Source organism: Lissotriton helveticus, chromosome 11 (assembly GCF_964261635.1).
Source record: "Lissotriton helveticus chromosome 11, aLisHel1.1, whole genome shotgun sequence".
Lineage (NCBI taxonomy): Eukaryota > Metazoa > Chordata > Amphibia > Caudata > Salamandridae > Lissotriton > Lissotriton helveticus.
In genome coordinates, this window is record NC_136072.1 from 330,603,582 (window position 1) to 330,618,376 (window position 14,795).

Consider the following 14,795-nt stretch of genomic DNA (forward strand, 5'->3'; position numbering starts at 1 on the left):
CTGCCACCCTTAATGCAGCAGCAAGAATGGTCACGGGAACTAAGAAATATGAGCACATCACCCCGGCTCTCAAGGATCTGAAATGGCTTCCCATTAACCTACGAGCTAACTTCCGCACAGCCTGCCTCACACACAAAGCCCTGCATACAGGAAAACCGGAATATCTGGCCAACAAACTCAATAGAGCCGGTCAGTCTAGGAAGCTCAGAAGCTCCAACACGCTACTACTCATTCCTCTGAAATCACAGAAACGTAAAACATCTAACAGGTCCTTTGCGGGTAATGCTCCAAAGATATGGAACTCCATCCCCCCGCACATCAGGATGACCGCCTGCTTCCCGAAATTCAAGATACTACTCAAAGCCTTCTTTCTTGAGCACGCTGGATCGTAACGAGAATCCCTCGTCTGACTTTGATTGTTCACTATCTCAATGGTCCTGAGAGAACCAGATGACTCTCCCTTGATCTCCGCCATGTTGTGCCCTCATACTGATATTGTATAGACTTTTACTTCCCCATATTCTCCCTACCCTGCTTCGACCTACCTGTCTTGTTGATGCTTATTTGTACTCTATGTGAAGCGCTCTGATACCTTCGGGTCTAGCTAGCGCTATACAAAACTTAAATAAACAAATAGGTGTTAATGCTAATCTTGGTACTTATATGTATTTATGGTTTTGGAATGTATGTAATTATGTTTTTATATACATATATTATTGGTTTAATTGCTATTTTATTTACAGTGGGGCTCCTACTTCGACGACGGGGAATATTCAAGCATGTGAATCTATGAAAGACACCCCAATACTGGAGAACTTTAGCTTTAGCCATACAGAGGGTACCTTCTCCTATCAACTCCTTGGCTGGCAGGAAGTCTGTTCCAAGGGCAGTGATGCTACTGGTGTCAAAGAGAGACAGGGGAATTGGTTATTGCATCTTAGCTGGCCCCAATTTTGCCTCAGTCCCCAGGCAGGAGCCTGTGGAGGCCTGTTGTCAGCGTTGTCGAACCTGCAAGAAATCACCCTTGCCCCTATAAGGAACTCCCAGCTTATCTTGGTGATAGGGATGATAAGGAGGAAGAGTCCAGCATTGGGGAACTGCGAAGAGACTCCGAACCGTACAGAAGTAGGCTTCTCCTTGTCATGGGGCTTTTTGCAGGAAAATCTCTTAGGTGAACATTCCTTGGATATTACCTCTTGGAGTATGAGACTACCTATGGGTCTCCCTGGGGCCTTAGTCAGAAACAGCTTAGCTCCCCATTCCCTGATGGTCTTCCGGAGCATTGAGCTGCATACGTTGCAAGTCACTGAGTTATGTCGAGACCACAAACACCATGTACAAGAATTATGTGGGTTTGTAAGAGACATCTTCTTGCAGCACCTTCTACCAAGCTTGAAGCATGAGGCATTTAGTGGAAACATTTGGCATAGTCACTGTTGTAGGCTGAGGAAATCCTCTATGGGACACAAAAACACATAGCTTCAGGCCACATTGCTGGGATACGAAGAAACAGGAGATAATGCGAGTGTACCACTTGGTACCTAATAAACTCAGCTAATGTCACATCCGGAAACTGAGGCCATGTGGCACCATCATTACTGGGGAAAGAGATTTCCAGACCAGTCTGAAGCCTGGAAGGAGTATTCTCAAGGTGAGGAATGTACAGAAAGGTGTTCCATCACAAAACAAGATTTTAAGAGGCACTCATTCCTTTTATATGGTGGCTGCAGTTCCAACTGTTTTTTTCGGATTACCTATTTCTGAATTGATTTTAAAAAAGTAACGTTACACTGCACATTTTGGGTCTCCCCTAAAAACACAAATTACAGAGTTGGCTTTGGGTCCACCTACTGCTTATCATTGGCTGGTTTGCTTGACAAGCTTTTTTTATTGCACAACTCATTCTGGGTAATAACATGAGAGCAGTGTCTGGATTGGGTGGGGAGGGGAGCAGAGGAACACAGAGTCGGCAGGAGCAGAAGAGCTTCGAGGCAGCGCCCGGCAGAGGCAGACAAGTTCTTTTATTTTTTTTATTATCCCCCTCCGCACTGCCCCACCAAGCTTTAGTGGCAGCAGCCGCCAATGCCAGGAATCTGCATCGATACATGTGCCTGTGCTGCTACTGCTCATGAATAGGTACAAATCTTTGAACATTGTTTTTGTATACAGAGTGCAGTGTCTGTACAGGGTTCATCATGTATGCTCATCTTGAAACATGTTTGCGTATCTTTTTCAATACACGCAGTGAGGGTGTTTTTCGCTCATGGCTTCTCTTTTTATTCGCTGTTTCAGGTACAGAAAATGCAACGCTTGTCCCTATAAACACTCACATGGACTTCAGGATGCAGCTTGATGAGAAATCGTCTCCTCTTGAAGCTCAACTTTCTGATCTTGGACCAGTTAAAGGTGTTGATTTTTGTGTTACCCTAAGAAGACAAAAGAAGCAAGAGTTAAGAGCGGGGCTTGCAATTGAATTAATAGGGGCTAGAAGAACAGCCCCACTGAGAAGTCTGAATGGATAAACTTTACACGTAAAATATTGACAACGTAATTTCTCATTCATGGGAGCACCTAACCATTCTGGTTCCATGGTCTCTCTTCACTTATTCTAAATAATGGGATTCTTCTCTCTCATCCAGGTTTTGGCAGTTTGTTATGGTGTCTTGCCATTGAGAATATATCATATCTAGACGTTACAAAACATACCCAAACACTAATTTTATTGTATAAGCCTTTTTAATATCCCATTGGAATTCATTAGAAAAATGGTCAAGCCATACACAGCTATAGCTAAATGTGAATAGTAATAACAAAATAAGGCATAATTGTATAGCAAACTTTACACTTTGGAGAGTACTAAAAAAAGAGAACCATCAACAGTTGGTTCTTAATATTTACGACAACTTTTTAAAGAACTACATGACAAGTTGAAAGTACTCTTAGGCTTAATCGCAGTAACAATTACTTATTAGTTACCTATTCATTAGTTCGGACTACAAATACTTTCTATTGTCTTTTATCAGAACGTTAGCAATGCGGGTTTGATGCAGATTTAAACGTCTTTAGATCATGTTGAACAATCGGCAAACAGAAGGTGAACGAACAAACCTACAAACGTGGTGTTCAAAAGATCTTGGCTGGAGGCAGCATGTCTTAGCTTTGCCAGATATCAGTTACCCACTGCCCCAGCACCGTTTGTCTAGAGGTAGAGTCTGACTACACTATCCATTCCAGACAGACAGACGCGACTGCACTTCTGTACTGGAATCCGACGGTGTGGCGGCCATTATGCGAAGGTCTGAGAGTACTGAATGTGGAAGTTCACACTTTTAAATGAAGAACAAGAGAAGTCTGTTGAGCAGAAGATGTGTTCATCTACTGGATGAGTGCGTGGCTCTTTTGTGAAGGTACACGGATAAGGACACACTGTTCAGAAAAATGATCCCTGATGACAGACAGAAAAGTGTGAGCGAGTTTGTTTCTAGAAGTTCCAAGACTGTGAATTACAGGGGGAATTGAGGTCTCTATCTGTGCTGTTGGTGTGGCCACTTACCTGTCTCCCTTGCCGCGAGCCTGCTGCCGGTGTCACAGGTCTTCCCTCGCCGCCCCCGCTGCCGCAGCTACCACCAACACGGCGCGGCCACGGAGGGAGGACTGCAACAACCAGGTGCCCCAGCGGCGGTAGTGGAAACCGCCAACGCCCACATCGCGCCCGGAGGCGCTTAAAGTTCCAGAGTCCTCGCGCGCGGGTCGTGCCGAGAGAAGCCCGGGACAAGGGCGGGACCATCTGTGGCCATCCGGGGCCGAACGAGGACAGGACGGCCACCCCCTTTGGTCCGCAAAATAGGTATTCGTGACTCTGAAGACCTGGCAGATTTTTTGCTAGTCCCTTTTCGTGTTATATCACAATTAGCACCAAGACTGGTTATCTGTTCGAAGAGTGGAGGGCATATAGGCAGTAGTAGGCCCTCTTATATTGGACTCGACCTTCCTCAAGCACTGGCGATAAATAAGTTGGGGGGGGTTGTTTGCCTTATTTTTAGACTTGATTCTATCTAGGATATACTTGTCATTGCTTAGCTTCTATTTCCCCTGTATAGACAGATATCTAGAAGAGGGATTTTTTAAAAACATTGTGCATCAAAATGAGCAACCAAAAATGTTTATCTGGCACCCTGGACGGTTTTTTTCTCCGTGCAGAATCACTCAGTCATGAGATTGCACTTGTGGAAAAAAGATTGTCCCTGGAACCTTCAGCCATAGTTCCATATCAAGCTACTAGCCCTTCAGTCCCTATACTTTCATCATTTATATCAGCTAAGCACACTGTACCCCGGCGCCTACACCAGAAAGGACACCAGCTGTCCTGATTCACACTTCTGATAGTATTCAGTCAGATCTAGAGGTATCATTATCACCACCGATGGAGACTAGGCAGAGGGGGGCACGTAAAGGGACATTGGAGAAAAGTAAAGCAAAGCCTATGTTATCAAGGACAAGGTCTTACAATAAAAAGGGAGGAGGTGGGGTAAACCAGAATCCAGTGATTAGTCGGGCTGATCCAACTGCTAACAAAAACCCTAAAACTAGATCACTCGGCACACAAACTGAGATGGCATATCCTTTGTATACCATTGGTTCTGATAATGTAGTAGATTCAATGGAATCTGTTATTGTTAATATGGTTAAATTATCCTTACACTCTTTTCAGGAACAATTAAAAGACCATATGGGTTCCAGAATGAAGGAACTAGATGATAAAATCCTAAGCATAAATCTGGGGTTAAGGGACTTGGAAGTTACAATTAAAAAGGGGAAAGATATTTGAGGAAAGTTCTAAAGTATTTGTGGAGCAAACCCTGAGCGAAGCTAGAAATCACAAAGAAGTGTCTACAAGCACGAATGTTGCGGGCACCCTGTGACAGCTCCCTTGGTTGAAACGGCCACCCCAAAGCATGTGTATCCAAGTGCCAAATGAGGCAGAATCCGGATATAATGTTTCGGGTGGTAGAAGACTGGTCCAAGTTCCAGGGAGTGTGGCTAATCCCAGCAGTAGCAATCTGCCTATACATACGCCAAAGCCTAGTGACCCTAGTGTTATCCCCAGTAGTGATAACCTCAGATTACCCCCAGCAGCCTGTCCATATGTCTTAGTTTTGACAGGAGTACCTGCGTTAAAGAAAGACCAAATAGAAACTTGGCATACACTTAGGAACAAAGCTGTGGATTGGTTACAAAAGTTTAAAGGATTCAGTTCACAAAAAATGAACGAGATCATTATGGTCCGCAGGGTATGCTGGGTTGGTGAACAAAAGAAAGATATAGAGGGGGACTGTATCGTTATAAATTTTAGTCGCCCTAATACAGTACGCCACTTACTGAGTGTTTGTGATGAAACACATATGGTTCATACTAATATCCAAGCCCTCCCACTGGGGTATTTTTATCGATCAACTATTAAAAGGATGGGTAGAAGGTTGGTTACACCATTGCCTCTTCATATCGCCAATAGATTTTGGAATTTACCCACCCTGGAGATGGTTGATTGACTAAATTCATCAATGTCTTTAAATCTTGATGTAGAGGCAACTGTAATGAATTGCTCGGTCCCCAAAGCAATACAGTTTTCCCTAGTGCTGAATAGGGAGACAATAGGTACTGAGGTACAGGCGGAGAATGTCCCGCCACCAACACTGGGTGTTATAGAAGATGTAATTAGGGTAAACACTGCTACAAAGAACACAATGCATAAGTTAACTTTGGTTACACCAAGTGTAGAAAGGGTGGGCTGCACTAGACAAAACTTAAAATGTATTTCCTGGAATATAGCGGGCCTGACGAAAAATTTGTGTGATCCTGAATGGAATAATTACATAGACTCCAGTGACATCTGTTTCTTACAGGAAACTTGGGCTCTGGATACACCTCATAGAGTAGGCTATAAGACCTTTAACATAGCAGCTGTACCCTCAATTAGAGGTAGGCCCTCAGGGGGACTGACCATATGGGTTAAGGTATCTCTTGAGATTAGTATACCGGTATTAATTATTGACTCAGTGGACATACTCGGTCTGAAAGTTGTCACGAAAGAGGGGAGGAGTATTCTCCTTTTTAATGTATACAATAGGCCCAGTAGTCTAGCTAAGGAGTCTCAGATCCTGGTTAAACTAGACAATTTTATAAATAGCCAGGAAGAGATACCAAGCTTGTTAATAGGTGGTGACCTGAACTGTAATTATGAGCCAATTGCAGGTTTTGGGGATGTTTTTGTAGAAGAGGATAGGGCTAACAACATTCCACCCCTCTCTAACATCGAGGCGGTGCGGTGCACAGCTCTAGCAGTTCAAATAGTAAGATTAGCAACGGTATATGGGCTGAGGGCCTGTAATGGTCGCCTCCCCTCGGATTCCCTAAAGGCTGCGACATTTGTTAAAAACAACTCTCAAAGCTGTATAGATTACATCCTAGTATGCTTTGATCTCTGGCCTTACTTGATTGACTTTGAGATTATGCTCAGGTATGAAAGTGATCATCGCCCACTACAATTGTTAATTGATCAATCCTTTTTCCCGAGTAATAGTCCAGTGACGAAGATCTGCGTTTTGGATAACATTGTTAATGATACCCCACTAGTAAGTAACAATAGACGGTAACTCAAATGGGCACAAATATTAGATCAAGGTGAAGTGTTAGCAGGTATCTATTCACTTTTAACTGATACATTTTCTGGATATACAAGTTCACTGGCAGGGGCAATGCTTTTATTGATCTTCATAATGGGTTCTTTAAATCACTAATACCCTATGTTACTAAAATGCCCAAGAAAAACTGTCACAATAAAACTGGTTCAGTAGGTAGCCATCCATGGTACAACAAGGATTGCCGAGTGGGCAAGGCATTACTCATAGAGGCCATAAAAAGTAAAGTACCAGAAGTGATTAGGATGGCAAGAAAGGAATATAAGCTGACCCAGGCAAGAGCCAGATCAAATTGAGACAAGGAATGCTGGGAGAATAGGTTATTGGCAGCAAAGACAAAAGATAATGTGGGATTTTGGAGACTAGTGGCAAAAGGGAATCATGCAGGTAGGTCGGCTGAAGATGTGTTCATTGATGAACAGACTTGGGTTGACCATTTTACCCATCTGTACGAAGTCCCCCTCCACATGGTGTCTAAGGAAAAGAAGCAGCCCTGGTACCCAGTTAGTACTGGCACTTTAGAGTTCACACTAGACGAAACTGAGCGAGCTATTAATTTAGTAAAAAGTGGGAAGGCACCTGGCCTTGATAAAATCCCAAGTGATTTGTACAAACATGAGATTAACATCTGGGCACCCTATATTAATAAACTGTTTAATATTCTAGCAGCTGGTGTAGATTTTCCTGACAGTTGGAGGGGTGCGGAAATTATTTTAATTTTTAAAAAGGGCGATAGAAATGACCCGTCAAACTATCGCCCTATTAGTTTAATGGATATTTTACAAAAATTATTCTCCAGGCATATTTTAACACGTATGAATTCTTGGATGGATGAGAATGCCATACTTACTAAGTTCCAAGCTGGTTTTAGAGGTAATATAAGCACGATAGACCAAGTTTTTAGATTTTGTTGCCTTATATGCGCCGGGATGCCCAAGGGTAGCTGCGCGCTATATAAGATTTTAAAATAAATAAATAATAAATATGGAAATATGTTTTTTTAAGAAAAGGCCATATTTATGTGGCATTTGTAGACCTGAGGGCTGCTTTTGATTTAGTTTTGCGTAATCGTCTATGGGATTCTCTGCACACGCTGGGGTTGCCGGACTGTTTATTACATCAGGTCATAAGACTCCATGATAACAACTATGCAAGAGTGCGTTGGGGACGAAACGGAGAATTGACTAAACCTGTTCCAATAATGCGTGGAGTTCGCCAAGGGTGAGTTTTAGCCCCCACACTCTTTTCTCTGTTTGTCAATGACATCCCAACTCATTTAGAGGAGTGCATTAATGATGCACCCAAACTAAACGGAGAAAGGGTCCCTGGACTCCTCTTTGCGGACGACACCATCCTAATTTCACAGACGCCCAAAGGTCTGCAAGCATTGCTTAATTCATTCCAAACCTACTGTAATAAAAAAGGTTTGGAAATTAAAGTAAAAAAAAACAAATGTATGGCCTTAAATCCGCATAAAACTTTCAAAGGGAACTTAATTTTAAACAACCAAAAATTAGATTTAGTATCTAATTTTACCTACTTGGGTGTTTCTTTAGATTCAAAGAATACGTGGAAAACCTAAGCAGAGAAGAGTAAAACGATACTGACACAGAATTCACTGCCGATTATAAAGAAACATGGGGCGAGTCTTAGCAAATCAGTATCACCAGCATTAGAAGTATTTAAGTTTAAGGCCCAGACTGCCGCATTATACGGAGCAGAAATCTGGGGCACAATAGCTGGGAATCTTTTTATGAAAAGCCAAAACTCTTTATAGGAGTTTGCTAAAAATACCCAAATGGACCCCATTATTACCCCTAATGTTAGATTTAAGTATGAAGCGGACAGACCATCGTGCAATCCTACGCCCACTCTCCTATTGGGTGAGACTTTGGTGCTCACCAGAACTTGGAGATTATAGAGCTGGCCTCTTGGAAATAATGAAGTTGGATTCTTATAATTCTAATGTATGGTTGGCGCATGTGCGAACATGGCTGTTTAAAATTGAGTTGTCACACTTCTGGGAAGAGCCCTTGTGTCTGACGCAAAGTTGCAAAAAATTGGTGAAAGTCAAATTTTGGGCGTACATATCAGATAATCTCCCAAATAGTCATGCTAGTGGATCCATTACTAGTAACTTCTTGGCCTTCAAGGATTTTCCATACTTTGAGGACTTCTTAGACGAGGTCCGTCCACCTTTGGCCAAAAGCCTATATCTGAAGTTTAGGTATGGGATATTGAAAACAAATGTAACCTTAGTAAGGTGGTCTCAAACAACTGGATCTACATTAAGTGAGACATGTACGTGTTGTCAGCTTAGAATTAAAGAAGATGACAAACATATCCTCTTTTACTGTGCAGCTTATGCAGCAGCCAGGAAAAGGTGGATTAAGCCACTGTGCAATGTTATAGGTCTACGCTCGTACAATGAGGCTTACAGAGTCATTAAAACTGACACGAGACAAGTTATTGTCTTTTGTGTCAGCAGATTTTTTCTGGCAGTAAACTATGTACGTAAGAAACAGGGTTTGGATTTATAATTGGTCAAATCTGTGTCTAAGTATTTGCATATGATGCGTTTTGCTCTGATTCTTTTAAATATTGGTACAATAATGAATTGCTTTTATGAACCAAACATTGGAATTGTATAAATGTATTTTTATAAATATGTTTTTATACTTTGCCTTCTTAACTAAATTATGGATTTTATTGTATTTCCTCAATACCCATCCCAACTGTATGTAAACCTCTCCTTTCTTCTTTTCTAAAGTGCCATGAATTACTGTTTTAATGTTTCTTTTATGGCTGAATGTGCCGAAATAAAGATTTGTAAAAAATAAAAAAAATAAAAAAATTACAGATCAGTGACTATGTGCCATTACTATAACAGGCACAAATGCACCGAGAACAACATATTTTCACTTTATTACAAATATGAGTCTACATCGTTTGCCATCCGTACCCGTTTTTAAAAAGGCACTTTAACATGCACTTACTTTTATTTCTTAATCTTGGGAACGAGTGCTGACGCTACTCAGAGCTACGAGTGCTATTACACAACGTTCTACTATGCTAGTTCAGAGCTAGTAATCGGTCTCTGTGTTAATTCTGTAGCTCAGAGCTGATGAAAGATTGTACACTTTGCCTTTTTTTTTAAATGTCCCTATTAACTGACTGTATGAGCTGTTGCAATAGGCTTTCTTCAACTTCATCTCATTAATGCTGCTCGTCCAGATCAAACTTTTGGAGGTCGTGGGGCCTTAGAAAGGAAGTCCTTATTATTGGGCGTGTTACGTTGGAGGTACCTGTGCACGAATCTTCCACTGAAGCTGCCAGGGGCTTTATACATGTGTGTGCTGATCCAGCTGTAGGACCTGGAGCTTTTGGGAGGTACCGCGTTCTTCCTATTCCGCATCCTTCCAGTGATTCCTTAAGCTCCCACACTACTCCTATTTTTTTTTAAATAAATGTTACTAAGCCTTTCTTGTATAGCCTCATACATTTCAGTTCCTACAATATATTGGTACAAGGCTGCCATGATTCCATGGCTTACAGGCTATTAGTACCATTCGTCAGACATAACCAGCATATATGGCATAAGTATATCAGTGTGTTATTAAGCTGCTACATCTCTTAATATTTGAATTTTAGATGTACCACTTACTTCACTATTATTATCCTGAGTTGCAAGCCATTTCAAACTGAATCCTATCTTCTAAGCTTGCAAATAACAAAACAACCCAACACCCATCCCTTCCTCCATCCCTCCCTCCCTAGGCGTGCCTTAGTGACATATGTCTCAGTAGTTCATGTCCTGTTCATGTTTGTTTCGTGGATGTGTTATACAAATGCCCAATGCTTCTCGTGCTGGGGTAGTAAAAGTGATCCCATTTAGTCTCCTTCTCTTCCATCCCCTCCTTGCCCTTCTTCATCAGTGTCATTGGGTAGGTTCTTCAGTAGAGCTACACTACTCCTTCTGTAACTCTATTTTATTTGGTCTGCTGTCATTCATCCACTGTCTATGCCTTAAAGCGTTAATCCCTCTTTTGTTTAGTACAAAAAATGGATAATAATATTTTTTGATTACCAGAGCGCACCAATAACCAATATGGGTATCCAGACACTATCAGACTAAGATGAGATGAAGAGCTATTACAAAGCAAGAGAAGCAAAGAAAAGCTACATCAAAGGAGCTTCCCAAAAAAAGGAAGGGATGAGGGCTGCCACATTCGCTTTTACCTGCAATTATTGCCTGGGTATGCTTGAGAAGGCAGAGTACACGACATTTCCATGGTCTAAGTTGGACGGCACAATAGCATAAATGACTATATTGGAGGCGCATAAGAGCAGCTGGGGCTTCCCGCAACGCGGGAGCTCGTTATTCATTTTTAAATTTTTTTTTAATTTTTTTTTTAAGACCAACGGTCCCAAACTTTATTTAGTTTCACAGATAAGGTAAACAGTAGTCACACAGTGTCATAACAATAAACCACTACTATAAGCGGTACTCGGCTATCAGTACATAATGACATGCCAGTGAAATATGAGTGAAAATAAACAGTAGCCAGTGGCAATGCATTAGTTCACAAGTAGCGGTGCTAGGAAATGTCTCGTGCCGCAGCGCCTGAGGCTCATGGCACTGCGCTAGGACCAGGGTGCTGTAAGAAATCCGACAGTCATTGCATTAAGTGATGTTCCCTGTTCAGTACAGTAGCGAGCTGGAGCAGGATCGTATCCCCCGCCGTCACATGGAGTGCTGGGCTTCCGCTGCCTGTACATGAAAACACCCAGTTGCCATTGTATGATACGGAAACAGGGAGGGGGGGGGGTCGAGCATTAGCGCGTGTACAAAATCAACAGTCTCTGCGTCAACCAAAAGGTATAACTGGGAATTAAAAGAGGAGGGGGAGGGAAAAACATTTCAACAACTGCTGGACTAGTGTATGTGCATGTGGCAATGTGTCTTGAATCCTAGCTGCGTGTGGTGCACAGGGGCGGGGGCGATCGAGGGTGTGGTGTCGCCACGGCCGCCGGGCGGGGAGGGAGGGGGCAGCGGGGGGGGGGGGGGGAAGGGGAGCGGCGGGGAGCGGCAGGGGACATCATTCATTGTGGAAGATCTCGGTAGGCGGGGCTGGCGGCAGGGGGGGAGGAGGGGGGGATGGCAGTGGGGGGGGGGAAGGACGCGGCAGCGGAGAGGGGGGGGGGGTGGGGCAGATCCTGTGTCCCATAGGGACAGCAAGTGGCAGGGCCCCTTCTATTCCGCGTCAGGTTGGCATTCTATACCGGCCCGGGCGCATGCCCCGTGGTACGCGATCAGGGCAGCGTCCCAGTCTTGGGCGATCGGGTATTTCCGCAGGCCAGCGGTCTCCTCTCTGTGTAGGGACACACTCTCCGCACTGGCCCAGTTGCTAAAAGAGCGGCGCCAGTCTGCAGGGCGCGGTGGGTTGGCGTTTTTCCACCGTTTCGTAATGAGGCGTTTAGCTGTAATGAGGCCTAAGTCCCAGAAGCGTGCCCGCAGCTTGGTTTGCTTGGTTCTCCTGTAGAGCCCCAGTAGGCATACTTCCCACGTCTTGGGGAGAGTTTCGCCCGAGGCCGCCGTCAGCGTGTCAGTGACCGCTGACCAATACAAGGCGAGGTGGGCGCAGTTCCAGAGTGCGTGCAGGAAATCCGAGTCTTGGAGGCCGCATCTGGGACATGCCGATGAAGTGAGTCCGAAATAGCGATTCAATTTGTCAGGAGACAAATACGCTCGATGAATGATATAATATTGGATGGTTTTAAATCGCGCGTTGCGGGGAACATTTCTAGCGCCCGCTAATATTGCGGTCCATTGTTTGTCCGTCCAGTCGGAGCCCCGGTCGGTCGTCCACTTCCCCCTCAGCCTTAGGGAGGAGAATTGTGTGGGTGTGTAGTGCCTGCGCTAGCCAGTGCACTATATGAGACCCATCGCCCATTACGTGCAGGTACTGGATGAGAAGATGAGTGGGTGGCTCCTGGCCCATGTCACCCCATGCCCTCGTCAGTTCACATAGGAGTCCGGCGTGTGCCAGGAACTGACCCACCGGCAGCCCGGTGTCTGTGGACAGGGTCTCGAAGGGCAGCAGCACTCCGTCGCTATATAGGCCGCTCAGGTCGTCCAGGTCTGCCGCCGTCCAGCAGCGTAGCGCAGTCGAGGACAGTATGCTAGTGCCCAAGGGAGTTCCCAGTAGAGGTAGGTTCGGGGCGTAGGGCACTGTACCTCTGGTAAGTTTGAGGGCCCGCGCAAAGCACCGCTTCGCGATCGCCACATGGACTTGGGCGGGGTGTCGCTCCTGCGTCAGGGGGTGGAAGAGTGTGAGCACCTGCACAGGGGACAGAGTGGTATCAGCCGTGGCCGTGTCCATCAGGTTCTTGCCGCTCAGCCAGTAAGCGACCCATTGTAGCTGGGCCGCCAAGTAATACAGCTCTTGGTTGGGGACGGCCAAGCCTCCAGCGTCCGTGGCTGCATATAGAGTCTTCAACGCTACCCGGGGTCTCCCTTTGTTCCAAATAAGGCGCCTGGGGAGAGTTTCCAGCTCTCTGAATATGCGCGTTGGCATATACACTGGCAGGTTAGCATAATAATAGAGGAGCCGGGGGAGCATTATCATTTTGGTCAGTGCCACTCTGGCCGGCACATTCAGCGGGAGGGAGTTCCAGAACGTTACCTGGGCCGTGAGTGAGGATATAGCCCTCACCAGGTTACCCTCCAGGAGATCCACGGGGTCTCGATATATCAAGATCCCTAGGTACCTGAATACCGTCGGGTGCCATCGGAGCGTCTCCCCCATCATGCGCACTTCACATTGCGGCATCTCGCTACTGAATGCGTAGGTTCCCGATTTGGCCCAGTGAACATGGAGCCCCGACATATCTCCGAATGTATGGAAGATGCCCTCGATTGCCTCAGGTATGCATGTGAGATCTCTGACATACAGTAGGAGATCATCGGCATATAGAGACACCGAGTGTATGCCATCCGCCAGTGGGATGCCCCATGCGGCACCGGAGGCGCGGAGCCGCTCCGCCAATGGCTCCATCGCCAGGGCGAATATCATAGGGGAGAGGGGGCAGCCCTGTCGGGTACCCCGCCCAATGCGGATCCTGTCGGAAAACAACCGCCCGGTCCGGACACGCACTTCGGGCGCCTGATAGAGGAGCCCCACCATCTGGATATAGGCGTCGCCTAGTTCGTATTTCTCAAGGACTCGGAGGAGATACGGCCATTCCACCGAGTCAAACGCTTTTTCCAGATCGAGCACGATGCACCCCGAGCGCGGCCAGGCAGGGGTCGCATACCGTTGGATCTTAAAAAACCGGTTGTAGGACGTGCTCCGGGTGGGCACAAAGCCATTTTAATCAGCGTGCACCAGCGTGGGGACCAACGGGGCAAGTCTCCGGGCGAGCGTCGCGGCCAATATTTTGTAATCGGTGTTGAGGAGTGCCAATGGTCGGTATGAGCCTAGTTCTGTCGCCTCCCTACCTGGTTTCAGCAGAGAGACCACATTAGCTTCGTTTAGGGACGCCGGGAGCTCAGCATCTTCCAATGCCGCCTTATACATTCTCAGCAGTTCCGGTATTAGCACCAGTGAGTAGGCTTTATAGAACTCCGCCGGGAGCCCGTCAGGGCCCGGCGCTTTGCTATTGGAAAGGGAGAAAATTACGTCCCGTAATTCCTCACCGGTAATTGCAGCACCCAACTCCGCCTGGTGGGCAGCAGTAGCTGTCGGGAGCTGTAGAGTCGCTAGATAGTCCACGATCTCCACCACGGTGGCCCGTAGCCGCGTGCTATACAGGGACTTGTAATGTGACGTGAACGCCTCGTGGATCTGTGTCTGGGTGTAGACCTCGACGCCTTGTGTCGTACGGATCGACAGGACCGGCGCAGACTGCGTGTCTTGCCGTATCAGCCACGACAGCAGTCTGCCAGGTTTGTCCCCCGCGTTGTGAGTGCGCGTGGAGTGGACCGCAAAGTTAATGTTCTTTAGGCGCTCCATCAACGCAGCGTGATCCGCCCTGGCCGAGATCAGATGGGAATCATCGCCTCTCGTCGCCTCCCGTTCTTTATCCAGTAGCGCC

General features: G+C 45.8%; 1 protein-coding gene across 2 annotated transcripts in view; it reads right to left on the reverse strand.

Moving 5' to 3' along the window:
- Window positions 1-14,795, reverse strand: part of FARP2 (FERM, ARH/RhoGEF and pleckstrin domain protein 2) — a 1,696,743-nt gene that overhangs the window by 842,066 nt on the left and 839,882 nt on the right. For both annotated transcript variants that reach the window (XM_078665691.1, XM_078665692.1), the window contains exon 9: window positions 2,331-2,426. In XM_078665691.1, coding sequence (XP_078521817.1) covers window positions 2,331-2,426 — 96 coding nt within the window. The remainder of the gene's footprint in view (window positions 1-2,330; window positions 2,427-14,795) is intronic.